Source organism: Cryptomeria japonica, chromosome 7, assembly GCF_030272615.1.
Source record: "Cryptomeria japonica chromosome 7, Sugi_1.0, whole genome shotgun sequence".
Classification (NCBI taxonomy): domain Eukaryota; kingdom Viridiplantae; phylum Streptophyta; class Pinopsida; order Cupressales; family Cupressaceae; genus Cryptomeria; species Cryptomeria japonica.
In genome coordinates this window covers 754,661,645-754,674,415 of record NC_081411.1, presented here as the reverse complement: position 1 = coordinate 754,674,415, position 12,771 = coordinate 754,661,645, and the positions used below count along the sequence as shown (strand labels likewise).

The 12,771-nt window shown below is 36.1% G+C and overlaps 1 protein-coding gene across 3 annotated transcripts in view; it reads right to left on the bottom strand.

Annotated features, from left to right (window-relative positions):
- The window catches only part of LOC131076407 (serine/arginine-rich splicing factor SC35), a 31,085-nt gene extending 18,515 nt beyond the window's left edge, over positions 1–12,570 (bottom strand). For 2 of the 3 annotated variants that reach the window (XR_009113346.2, XM_058013571.2), the window contains exon 1: positions 12,305–12,566. Coding sequence is in view for 2 of the 3 variants with exons in the window: in XM_058013571.2 (XP_057869554.2) it covers positions 12,305–12,380 (76 nt within the window). In the remaining variant the exon portion in view is untranslated. Of the gene's footprint in view, positions 1–12,304 lie in introns of all 3 variants that reach the window. The other variant, XM_058013572.2, reaches the window with a different exon arrangement.
- Positions 12,571–12,771: the final 201 nt, after the last annotated feature.

Below are 12,771 nucleotides of genomic sequence, written 5' to 3'. Positions count from 1 at the left end.
ACAAATATGAGGGATATGATTACGCTCCAATCCTCGAGTGTACACTTCCTGAAATAACAGATACAAAGTTGGGAAATGTTAGAGATCCATAGATTTTGGAAGTCAATGGAAGGTGAGCAAAGGACCCCAATAGCACAGAAACTATTGGATGGTGGGTTAGCACATGCAGCAGGCTATCCTGTATCAGTTCAATGCCTGGAGTTAGTGTTGGAATGAATGCAGGCATATGATCCAAAAACTCAGGAAGAGTTGATGGTGGGGTGGTGGCGAAGCTTGATCCAATTCTATTGCAATTGTATATAGGTCCCCAGTTAGAAATGAGTTCACAGATGTCAATAAGGAATATACTTAAGAATATTTTGCTAACAATAAAAGCCAATGCCTCAATGCCATAGCTAAAAATTGGCTATCAACACCAATGAAAGGAAAATCACAATTGTCAAAGTCAATTCACAGGTCCTTGTTGGCAGAGGATATTGCTAGTATGGTCATCTTTTTGAACAGATTAATGAGTAATAAGGATTCTCATGACTTTGAGGGATGGATGTTCCTTTATATCAGCATTATATGTGAAGTTCATTGATTGGGCAGAAATCATCAGTAATAATCTACATGACCAGCTAATCGGACTTGAAAAATCAATACTTCTACATGACATCATATGATTTCTATGCCATCACAGATTCACAGGAATGAAAAGATGGCCAGGGCTCAATAAGCGGGGCATTTATGATGAAACAACTTTGATTTATGACTAACATTCACAATTGTGATTAGAACAAAGATATCATTATTTCCAAAGGGTAAATGACACTTTCACCATGCTAGCGGTGAGGGAACTTCAATGAAACATTGGGCTCAAGAATATCTCCAGAGGCAGCCGCTCTTATTCAGCAGTATGAGAGTTACTCCACAAGATTTCCGAGGTTTACTTATATCTGAATTGGAGGTTATGACAGATGTCCCTTCATGCTACCAAGATTTCTAGATGATAGACTGGTCCTAATTGAGGTATGCACGCAAGTTAGTCAGATCAACAGGATGTGCGCAAATTAACGAAAGGACGGCATGCCTTTCCCAATTGGCATTGATCAATATAGTTGCAAATCAAATTCAGATGCCCAAAATATTGAGAGGTCAATCATCAAAATCAGTTTATATCCTTGCACCGTGAGATTCCCCTTTGACAGCAAGGGGTATGTTACAAAAAATTAAATCTCAGCCCAAGTTTTCGTCATTTCCCAACATCGAGGACTTCTAGGAAGACTACGAAGATGATTTTGAAGTTCGAAGAAGGGATTGGATGAGGTGTTATTTTAAACCCTAGGTATGTTAACCAGATTTATCTAATTGATTATGCCCTAGGTTGTATTCAGATTTGTAGTATTTTAGTAAACCAACATAGATTAAATTGTGCTCTAGATTGTAATCAGATTTGCAGAATTTTAGGAAACCAACATAAATCAGAAATAGAACAGAAGACAAACAAGCATACCCTGGGAAAACCTCCAAGGAGGAAAAACCCAGCATGAACGACCCACAGGTCAGATTATATATTCTCCTCTAAAATATAAGTACAATACTTAGCTCGAATCTGATCTTCACATATCAGATCTGTCCTTGTATGCTTCAATGTCTTGCATCAAAATCTACTATGTCCCTTTGGACAATTTTGCACCAAGCTGAATAAGTTCGCACTTTTCCTTAAGTTCGCACAGCAGAGCTAAATCGCCTTTTTGATATGATTAGACTTGATGAAATGACTTGCAAATTGTCATTTACTTATATGCATCTTTATTCCTTTTAAGTCGGCCTCCTTGTCAGTCGGCCTCCTTATTATTTTTGGCGCTAAAGTTATTTTGGAATTTATTTAGCATGGCATGGTGAATAAGGATGGGGTCACGTTAATTTAGGGTAGGACCCGGTCCTAAAAGGGGTTCGGATGTTGCCTTAAGGCAATCCGAACCCCTACACCCCTAGTTACAATCAACAGCTTACAATCCAACAAATTACTGATTTCAGATTGGAATTGGATGTGACCGGCATTGAGGATGATGGATCAAATTTGATTGATCCTTTCTATTTTGAAAAGATTCAAGTGCTGCCACTACCACCTATTGTTCGGTCACTTCAAGAATTGATAAGTGTAGATGAAAGAACAGCTTATGTTGTCAAAAGGGCAAAAGGAATGGGTTGAAAGGAAAATCTTTGAAGTCACAGCCACACAGCCTTCCAGTAGAGAAAACACTCCTCATGATGATTTTACTTCTCTTGAGATGCCAGTTGGAGATGTTTCCCATGATGAAAATCCTTTGCCATTTGTGCCTAACGCTCCTATGTCATTGGACTCATCATTCATTGGCATTCGAGAGCCTCTACAGACATCTTCTTCTTCATGGTTGTAGCAGACATTGCAAAAGAAAAAGAGAATTAGTGGCTCCCGAATTTGATATGATTGCCAATTTACTCCAAAAGACGGAAAAACCAAAGAAGATCAAAGTTGCATCAAGGTTAGCAATTGATTCTTCATCGGGTAATCTATGTGTTGAAGTTGCTCGACCCACTTCAGAGAAGAATATAAAAGAAGCAAATGAAGGTGACTTTGATATCACCAAGGTGGACCTTGGCCCTTCAACACATGAAGGAGATATGCATAATTTTTAGGTATCCACAGTTAAACTGATGCAAAGAACAGAGAAAGAAAAACGGTCGAAGGATCAGCTCAAACAACAAGTACAGGTTTTGTCATCCTACATCAAATCTACTGTAGAACCTTCTTATTTGCCCATAGAAACAACAACTATTTCAGCACTCACAGATTTTGAAGGGATTACTGAGAGAGGTTACTGAAGACATACATAAATATCAGTCTTATGGCAAGATGATTGAGGGATGGATAAGTCAGCTGAAAGCAGAATCTTTGGACTTCATTGGTAAGGCAAAGGATATTTATGAGAAAGTTGATTTTCAAGATAAGGAACTAAAGGGTGCCAAAGAACAAGAATTAGTCTGGCAAGGGATATTGAAAGAATTTCAAGAGATGAATGAGATTGATATCAATGTGTTGCTGAAAAAATAAGCCAAACATGTGGTCCAAAAGTATAAATTGGAAACTAGCAAATATCAGCCAAAATTTGGTAGAACAAGAGAAGTTATTGAAAGCTTGTGAGTGATTAAAAATGAAGGTTCTGAATGATCTCACAACAATCACTGCAGATGTATCAGTGAAGAATGATTTTCAAAACATGGACACTCAAATGATCCAAAGCAAATCTGAGAGTACGATCGATGCAGAGTTGGCCAACAAGCAAGCCACTGGTGCTGACATAATGAAAGGATTAAGAATTGTGTCTATTACTTTGGATGCTTCCAATACATTTGGTTATCATCAAGATTGATATTCAGGATAATCACACTACTTCAAAAATGAAAATGAATAATGTGATTATTCCTAGATATAAATCCATAACATAAGCTCTCAAGTCTTATAGAACCTTCAAGGTAAAATCTTCAGTTCAGCAAAGGCAAACCGCAAGTCAAAATATTTCATTAGGAGATGTCAGAGGCAACACAACGGAATAATCTTTAGATGTTTTCATATGGATCAAGTTGTATATCTTTACTTTGTGTAACTAGCTGTAATAGGTCACTAGTTATAGTTTTTGACATTACTTTTGTAATTGTGAACTTTTGTCATATTTTGGTCAAAGTTAAGCAGATGACTCTTTTTGCGTGAAAATGTAATAGTTAATAACTTCATTCTAGTAGTTCCAAAGTGGTTATCCTAGAAATATATGTGAAGGGATTTTATAGCATTGTAAAGGACTTTCGGCTTTTATGAATTTTTGGGAGAACAAGAATTTTGAGTTGTACAACTCTGCAAAATAAATGCGATACATTTTTGGAGGTGTTTCATGGTGTTAAGTGTTCATTGTTGTTAACTTGTCCTATGTTAATGTTGATAACATCTTTGTGATCTTTAATCCCAATTTCATGAATGGCAATGGCCAAGTTTGAATAAGTTTCACCATAGCATATCCTTCTTTAGTATCTTTGTCCTATGTTAATGTTGATAACATCTTTGTGATCTTTAATCCCAATTTCATGAATGGCAATGGCCAAGTTTGAATAAGTTTCACCATAGCATATCCTTCTTTAGTATCTTTGAAGTGCATGTGTTTAATCCAAATCATGTCCTGTCAGTGAAAACTCAATAACACTTGCACATTTATTGTTAAGAGTTTCCTTTAAAGTTTTAAGCATTGCTAATCATTAAATCCTTTTTGACTAAAAGTATATCAAAAATCCTAAAAAACTCCCATCATACGAGGGAGCTGCCCCTCTCATATGCAGAGGAAGATCTCAGTTATTGAGCGACCTATTTGTTACATCCCTCTTTTCAATAAAGATTGCTAAATGAAGAGGCAGTTGTGATTGTTATATCAGTTATACTTTATTACATGCATATGTGAATGTGTAATCATTAATTGAGTTCTACTATGGTTATGAATGATTTAATTAGACAATGATATTTCATATATTTGTGAATCTCGAGAAGATATGAATGGTCTAGCCATTTTTATGTTACCAAGTGGATGCAAGATTAGCAACGCTCTCGAAGGGAGGAAGAGTATCATCAAGGAGAGGTTTGTGGACTTCAGGATTGATCGAACTTGCCATCAAACCTAGTGGCAAATCGTTGTGAAGTTAAGTTGTCACCTTGCCTTTTAGGGTGGTTGTACCGTCTTGTCAATTAGTAGGAAGTTGGTCCTTGCCTTACACGTCTTTTGGAAATAAGTGTCTGTTGATGCTCTTGGCTTAATAATTTTTATAATGATATTAATTGGTTCATAGTTATTCTTTTAGCAAATAATTTAATTTATTTAACATATAAATATAAACTCAGATATGAACGTATTTAACATATAAATATCCATATATATGTATGTTATATGATTCTTAAATGAGGTTAAGTTTTCTTAATAAAATCAAGCAATTGAATATTTAAAGTAAAAATCTTATTTTCGGCTAAGCCAAGCCTTGCTTATTAAATATATGTGAGGTGGCGATGTTAATTTATTCACATCACCTCGAGTTGTTAATGCTTGCTCCTTCATTTAAAACGCTTTCTTGATTAGTGTTTCTTTATTTCTTTATGTGATATTTGTTGAATCTGGCAGGAGAACTTGGGGGGGAGGTGTTGGCTTAAGAACATTATTATTATTTCACAGGGAATGAGTATGCTCGAGGGATGGAGCAGAAGAATCAGTACCCTGTCGGCAATATAATTTCATAGCATATAGATTAATTCACAGGGGTAGAAAGTGAGAATCGTACTTTAGTCATCAAAGGAATCACTGGGATTGCTTATCGAAGGAGAGCACAGAAGAGTAGGTCTGATCAAGGCTAGATTGAGCTTACCAAAAGCAGTATCACTTTTTTTTACAGGCACGAATCTTCTTTATCTGATAACTATTACTGAATCCATAATTATGTGTCATTTTTCGTCATTGTGTTCTATCGAGTGTGAAACTGTTAGAAGCATTTGCATTACTTTTCAAGGCATCTTATATTGTATTGTCAAACTCGCAATATTTTGTCAAGAAGCACAGCAATGTCTTGGCCTTAAATATGCGATCTACTGAGATAGGTATCACTATATAGGGCACTTGGCTCAGCTTAAGTTGCACGTGGGCGGCAGTGATAACATTGTGCTGGTGCCATCTTGAGAAGTAATCTGCCCAATCCTTCTGCATACCTTAGCCATGGTATCGCAGAATGGTGGTGTAGAGTCACTGGCACAAATTAAGATATTAACTAGAGTTTATAAACTACATGCTAGCTAAGCTATGTAAGATATGAATTCAACAAAATACCCGATAATGATCAGTTATAATTTTTCATTAACTTAAGAAAGATTAGTGAGTATGATAGGTAACCATCTGAGGATATGGATATAAGATCCATTCACCATAATTATAGTAAAAACCTGTAGGCTGTTATTAGATGATTAATTCAACATTCATGTTAATTGGAATTGTATTTCAATGTTCAGCAGAGCAGTGTGCAATGAATAACTTAGCTAAAGGTATCCTTGTGACAGTTGAGTTTGTTAGGAGTTGGTAGACAACAGTAAGCTGGCCATTAATGTCATGTTACCATGAAGGTCATCAAAGGCTGTTATTGTCAATTGACAAATGACTGTTATGAAATCAGTTGATTAAAGATTTGGTGGGTCAGTTGAACCTTAATGGTATATTTATCCAGTGAGTCAGTTGGGCTCAAGCACGTTATTATCCTAAGGAGGTCATTGTAGGTTGTTAATATCAGCAGACATGAGACAAATTTGTTACTAAGTGATTAAAGAATCAGTGGGTCAAAAGTTATGTAACCAACAAATCAATTGAACTCAAGTATGTACAAGTCGAGCAAGAGTGGTGAATATTGACAGCGCATTTAACGTGCTTGCAATGTTAAAACCTTTGCCAAGGTGGTGCTGTTTTATGCAAACGACCGTCAATTCACATGAACCAGATACACCTACTAGTCGGATGGTTATACTAGTTAGGGGGTACCTACAGTGTATGATCGGCTAGGTAATGTGTAGGTTCTAAACACCAGGCTCAGATGGCAAGATGGCATCTAGATCCAATCCTTCGTCTGCACCCTCGTGAAGGGTCGGATCCTTCGTCTGCACCCTCATGAAGGGTCAGGCTACTTCTAGTTGGAAGGGGCACGAGAGATTGCCAAGTCTATGGTTGGGTGGAAAAGCCCTTGATGATGCTCTCCCTCTCCCCAACTATGCTGAGGCTTAATACAGAAGACCTCAAGTTCGGAAGCCTATTAATTGTAATCTTTGTACTTTTATCTCTTCCTTTGAAAATGATAGTTACCACATTGATTTCTTTATCTTATTGAATAGCATAATGATATATGTTCCATGCGATTGTTCAATTAAAAGATTAACTTACTTTCAAATAAATCAGTTAGATTCTTATTATGCTGAAGAGTAGTTATTAGTTAGTTTTCAATTTCAGCTGAAGTAGTTATGTTTTATTTTGAAATGCTCAGAGATCCATCTTAATTTAGAGAGCAATCTATTTTCTTCTAAGTATAGAATTAGTGGCATGTTACACTATCCAACTGTTGTAAAGAGTTTCACTTTTTCATTGGGCAAATCACACCATTTTCACAATTACAAATCTGTTTACCAATACACTCCTAATTTATGCCCCCTGCTCTACATGAATCCGACCAGACCCTAGGAAAGTAAGGGGTCTTGCATCAAATAAAATTTTATCTTGTTTGGACCTCTCTTTTAATTTGAAATTTTATTTTGTTTGGTCAATGACACAGTATTTTTGGAAATTCATACAAAAACTGCTGCCATGCCCATACAAGTAACACCCCTCTGTTAAAATCAAAAGAAGAAAAGTATAAATGTTAAAGAAGATGTGAAGAGATTCTGCCATTCTGAATAAATTGAATCAAAACCTGTCGAATGCTGCCATGGGAAGAAATTTTTGAGGCAATCACGAAGCAGGAGGAGAAAAGGAGAGTCATTAGAATCACAGAAAGAGGAATTTCAGTATTAACATTGCTGCTACTTGAAAAGAACTTTTATTTATTTCTGCTGCAAAGAACAAAAATAAAAGACGTAATTTTGCTGCTACTTAACAAGAACTTGAGAAGCACGCAATGCAAATTCTTAATAGCTAAACTATAGGTTCTTGTGGTTCAATTCATCATTGTGTTAAATCAAAATGTTGACTTATGAGTACATGTGAGCATCTTGTGTCAATTCGTTATATAGATGGTACTCACATTAGCCTTAGGTTGGGGATTGGGTGGTTGTTCCTAAAATGGGACCCAATTATCCATTTTCTTCCCCATCTATGCTAAGGACTCATGACCATTGATAAGGAAGCATGGGAATCTATTGTAACTCAATAATACAAGAATTCTTAACTAAATGATAATAGAATGAATATGTTGTATGTCTTCTCATATAAAATTTGAAATTTTCTATATTTTTTAATTTTACTTCTCTTTTTTTACTGTTATCCCCTAAAAATGGCCTCCTAAAAAAGTCGCCCTGAAAATACATCCCCTCATTCATCACTTATCGTCATTGTCCCAAAAACTTGGTTGAACATAGGTTAAACCTTCATATTAGTTACAATCTAGGATGCATTAACACTTCAGAGGAAGTCGTCCAGCATACAACATTTCAAATACAAGCCTATTGTGTAGCCTTTTTATCAACAAGAATTGAAACGACAGAAAATGGAAATAATTTGCAAAAGAAATAACAAAACTAACTAACAAGGTTGGTAACTCTTTGCCCATGCAAGTGAAAAGAGGCTACTCCCTACAATCCTGAATTACTAACACTTCTTTTGGAGGAAACACCAATGAATTTTGTTGATTGTAACTAGGTAGAATGCGGATTCCAATTGCCTTAAGGCAACATTGGAATCTGCCAAGGGCTGGGCCCTTTTTTCTCTCACACGCTACTCTTAGGGCTGGGCCCTTCTCATCCCACACGCCACTTTTAGGGCTGGGCCCTATACATCTCGCATTCCTTAATACTACACTACATGCTTACATGAATACGGCCGACCCTATCTAATAAAGGGTTTCAGTTAAAGTGATACAATTAAATTAAAGGTTATTAATTCATCATAAGCCGACTTGATTAGGAGTGGTTGCTCTCCTATAAATAAGTCATATACCTCTCACAATATCATTATGTAGTCAGCAAGCAAATGTGAAATATATTCTCCTTGTGCAGCTAACTCCTTTACAAGCAATAGGTCACAGCAAACTACATATATGCGCAGATCTAAGTAGTGATCACAGCGAACTACATGAATGAACAGCAGATCCAATTAGTGATCACAGCGAACTACATGAATGAACAGCAGATCCAATTAGTGATCACAGCGACATGAATGAACAGCAGATCCATTTAGTGATCACAACGAACTGAATGAACAGCAGATCCAATTAGTGATCACAGCAAACTGAATGAACAGCAGATCTAATTGGTGATTATGAATTCCATGAATCTCCATTGAAGGCTCAAGCAAAGGACTGCAACTAGTTGAAAGGTGCATACACAGCAAGACAAGTTAGAAGGACTGTAAAACATGATCACTGTCAACAAACTAGCTGTGTAGTCTTCCATACCATCTTCCTTGTGACTGCAACTTCTATACTCCAGATAAGTGTGTAATTGTCAATTGAATCTAAAACCATAATCAGATCTGAGGATCTTTTCTGGCTGGGTTTTTCCTCCTAGGAGGTTTTCCCAGGGTAACTTTGTCTTGTCTCTTTTGCATTCATTTCTTATCATGCTTAAATCTGAAAATCTAATTAACCTAGTTGGAAACAAATTCTGATTTTCTGAATATCATCTAATCTGAAAGTGCTAAAATTAACAAATTTAATGTCAACACAAGCTTTAGGGAAAAAAAGATGGTTTCTTTCCTGGGAACTATCCTATTACCCCACATCAGTGATGCATAACCACTTGTCCCATCCTTTCATTATCGGGTTTATTATATCATCTACATTCAAATATTTATTTAAATTACTACAATACATTGAATGATTATGGGACCCAACAATATTGCAAAACATAATTTTCTTTTATTCTTCAAGATACTGCACACCCCATACGATCAACCAGTAATCTTTTGTACATCATGCATTTCTACTCATGAACATCTTGCCTAAACATAAGTAAGGAAAGATAATTCAGGTAGGGTTTGTGTGTCTCTCCTGCAACAATGTAGAAGGTGTCCAGTCTCTCTTGCAGATAGAATTAGTGTGCACAATATAGTCTTTCATTAAAGAAAGCATTCTTAGTCCATTATATCACACTGAACCACTATTATGTGCATAGAAATTAGAATTGAAAGGATTGTTGGTTCCTCACATCAACAATTCTTTCATATCAACTCAAAGAGCTAGGTATGCTGCAGATGTAGAGCAAACTTGGTATTGTCAATTGTATCTTCAGAAATCCCTCCTCCGATCCCCTTCCTTTCTGAGAAACTATCCATGAGTCAATCTCCAAGACAAGAAGGAAGCAAGCAAAGATTCACAAACACTGGAGCTGAACAGCAGCTGAATGTATACTATTGCAAAGGAATTTTGGCAAAACTATAGAACGGTCAAGCTAGAAAGATAAAAGCCAAGTAATGGCTGCCAATTACAAATTTCCAAGACCCTACAAATGACTTATATTCGAGATTTTGTAAACAACAGATGATCATGATCATGTATAGGAATAGCCAATCTTAATTGAGGTTGACTGAGTGAAAGAGAACAAAAAAACTTAAACAGAACTCACATTGAAAAATTCAAAAATAAAATCATGTGTACAAACAAATTAATTAAATCAACCACTTCCACACAAATTTTCCATGTTACCAGTTAAGAATTTGCTAAGGCAAATGCTTAACTGCTACAACTCACATTATAATACTACAAAGAACAAATTAAATTCTACAGTATGTAGATAAATACTGCAGTGCATGGCAAAATACAACAGCAGAAGCTGAATTAAAGAAGCAAACAGATAAATAATGCAGCAAGTCACTTTAACATATGGAAAGGAAAATGACTTATAAGCAATGTTCCACAGAGTTTCCAAACACTGGGATGTGGGAACCAAGGGCCTCAGTTTGGAGACGGCAGCAGAGGGGTGGCACGTTACATATAGTACTTGAAAAAATTAGTAATAAGAAGATGTTTAAGGAATAAATATGAGAACTGTAAATGCAACTTTGCTACGCTATGTGAAGTTTACACTAATAAACATTAAAAACATGATAATGATTGCATTGAAACTTGAACATTAACAATAGTGGACAGAGTTTTAGAACTTTGGGAGTGAACCAAGAATAAGTATAAGAATTGCAAATGAAACTTTAGCATACTAAGTGAAGTTTAAAGATTAACTAATAAACATAAAAAGCATGTCAATGATTACATTAGCAATTAGAATGGTTAGTGTAGGTTTGGGGTCAAGGGGTAGTGCCTCTTGCCGGGGTCTGGGAGCAGAGCCCCCAGTGGGGTCGAGGGGCAGCACCCCTAGAAAGCATAAATAGCCTCCAAAACCTCGCAAAACTTCATTACGAATGTTATTTTCACAAATTTTTGTTTAGGGTTAATGTTTCTAACTGGGAATGGCAAGAGACTTTTGGGAGTCCTGAAATCTGAGCTGAACAGTATCCCCATATGAGACATTTACCAAATCATTAAAAAATAAAAAACCCACCGTGCATAAATTGCCTTCAAAAATGGTTGAAAAAAAATGAAGTTAATTGTCACGGATTTTAAAAAACAAACCCACCATTCCCAAAGGCTAATACAACTGCAAAAACAATTGCACTTGCTGGCACCTAGCCACATGAAAAGAGAGAGCAGAAAAATAAGAGGTAAAGAGATAAAAACACACTAAAAACAATGTAACGGATTTAAGTAAAAAGGACCACACATGAAACTAAACGCCTACACCAGTTATTCCTCTAATATTAACTGATTGAAGATTCTACCAATGTCCAGGCAATTTTCAGTTTCCCTGTAGTTCTGCAGGTGCACGTGTTCAGTTTTGTGTTTATCTCGATTTTCCTTGACCGGTTTCTTATATATCGTATAAAAGGCGATGGCTATAGATTGTCCTCAACGTCAACCTCTGAGAACCCCCTACTCTTCTATAGGCAGTTTGGCTGTCCTATTGTCTACTCCCTCGGTCCTGTATTTGTGAAGGCTCCTACCGGTTCTGCGGGGGTCAAGTACTCCAGTGAGCCCAAGTCCAGTGAACCAAAAAGGCAATGTTTGTGGGTCATACGAGATACAATTTGGTGTATGAAACAGTCCCATGAAAAAATTCCACATAGTAGATGTTTTTTAGTCATCTTATTTTTAATTTAGTGTATGGCTCTACCACTTCGCATATGAATATTTAATCTCAATAATAGACTAAGAATGACTTATAGTGTAAAACCCTACCCTCGGGATTCGAACATGTAACCTTCATTATAGAGTACAAAAACCTGCCCTATAGAGCCAACTCAGTCTATCTTATAAAACCAAGTAAATATTTTGGGAAAACAGTTATTAGTGTAAATCTGATGGTAGACCCTCCTAATGAAAGGAAAACAAAATACCAGTATGAAGAACAGAAAATTCTAAATTACTCTTCAGAAATCATTCAAAACCAGGAGGGCGAAATTGAATTTAAAATCCCCCACCCTGAAAAAAGAAACTGATGCAAAAATAAAAATCTTACGGAATGTAATGTTGAGGACGAGTAGCGAGTAGGTGTCTCTGATGTCTGGAGGTCCAAATCTGCCAAAGTGTGACATTTTTATTATTAAAAAATTTGTTATCACCACACTACCGTAGTTTCAGAAAGCAGAAAAAAGATCGAGGCTTTTCGAGGAAGGAAAAAGAGGGTATTAACGTTTTTGGTGCTGGATGGGAAACGAGTGGAAGTTTCTAGCTGAGGCGGTTGAAATTTATATGAAAGGGAAGAGTGGAGCAATATCACATAGCTTCCATTTAAGTTTTTTTACTTATAGGGCCTTACAATCCTTTTTTCCTTTAATGAACAAAATGAGGAACGCTTCAAGATCCTTTTAAGGAATAATTAGGTAGTGATTTTATAGGTCTGAAATTTTATTTTTTATTTTATATATATATATATATATATATATATATATATATATATATATATTTTAAAGAGATTTATTTAAT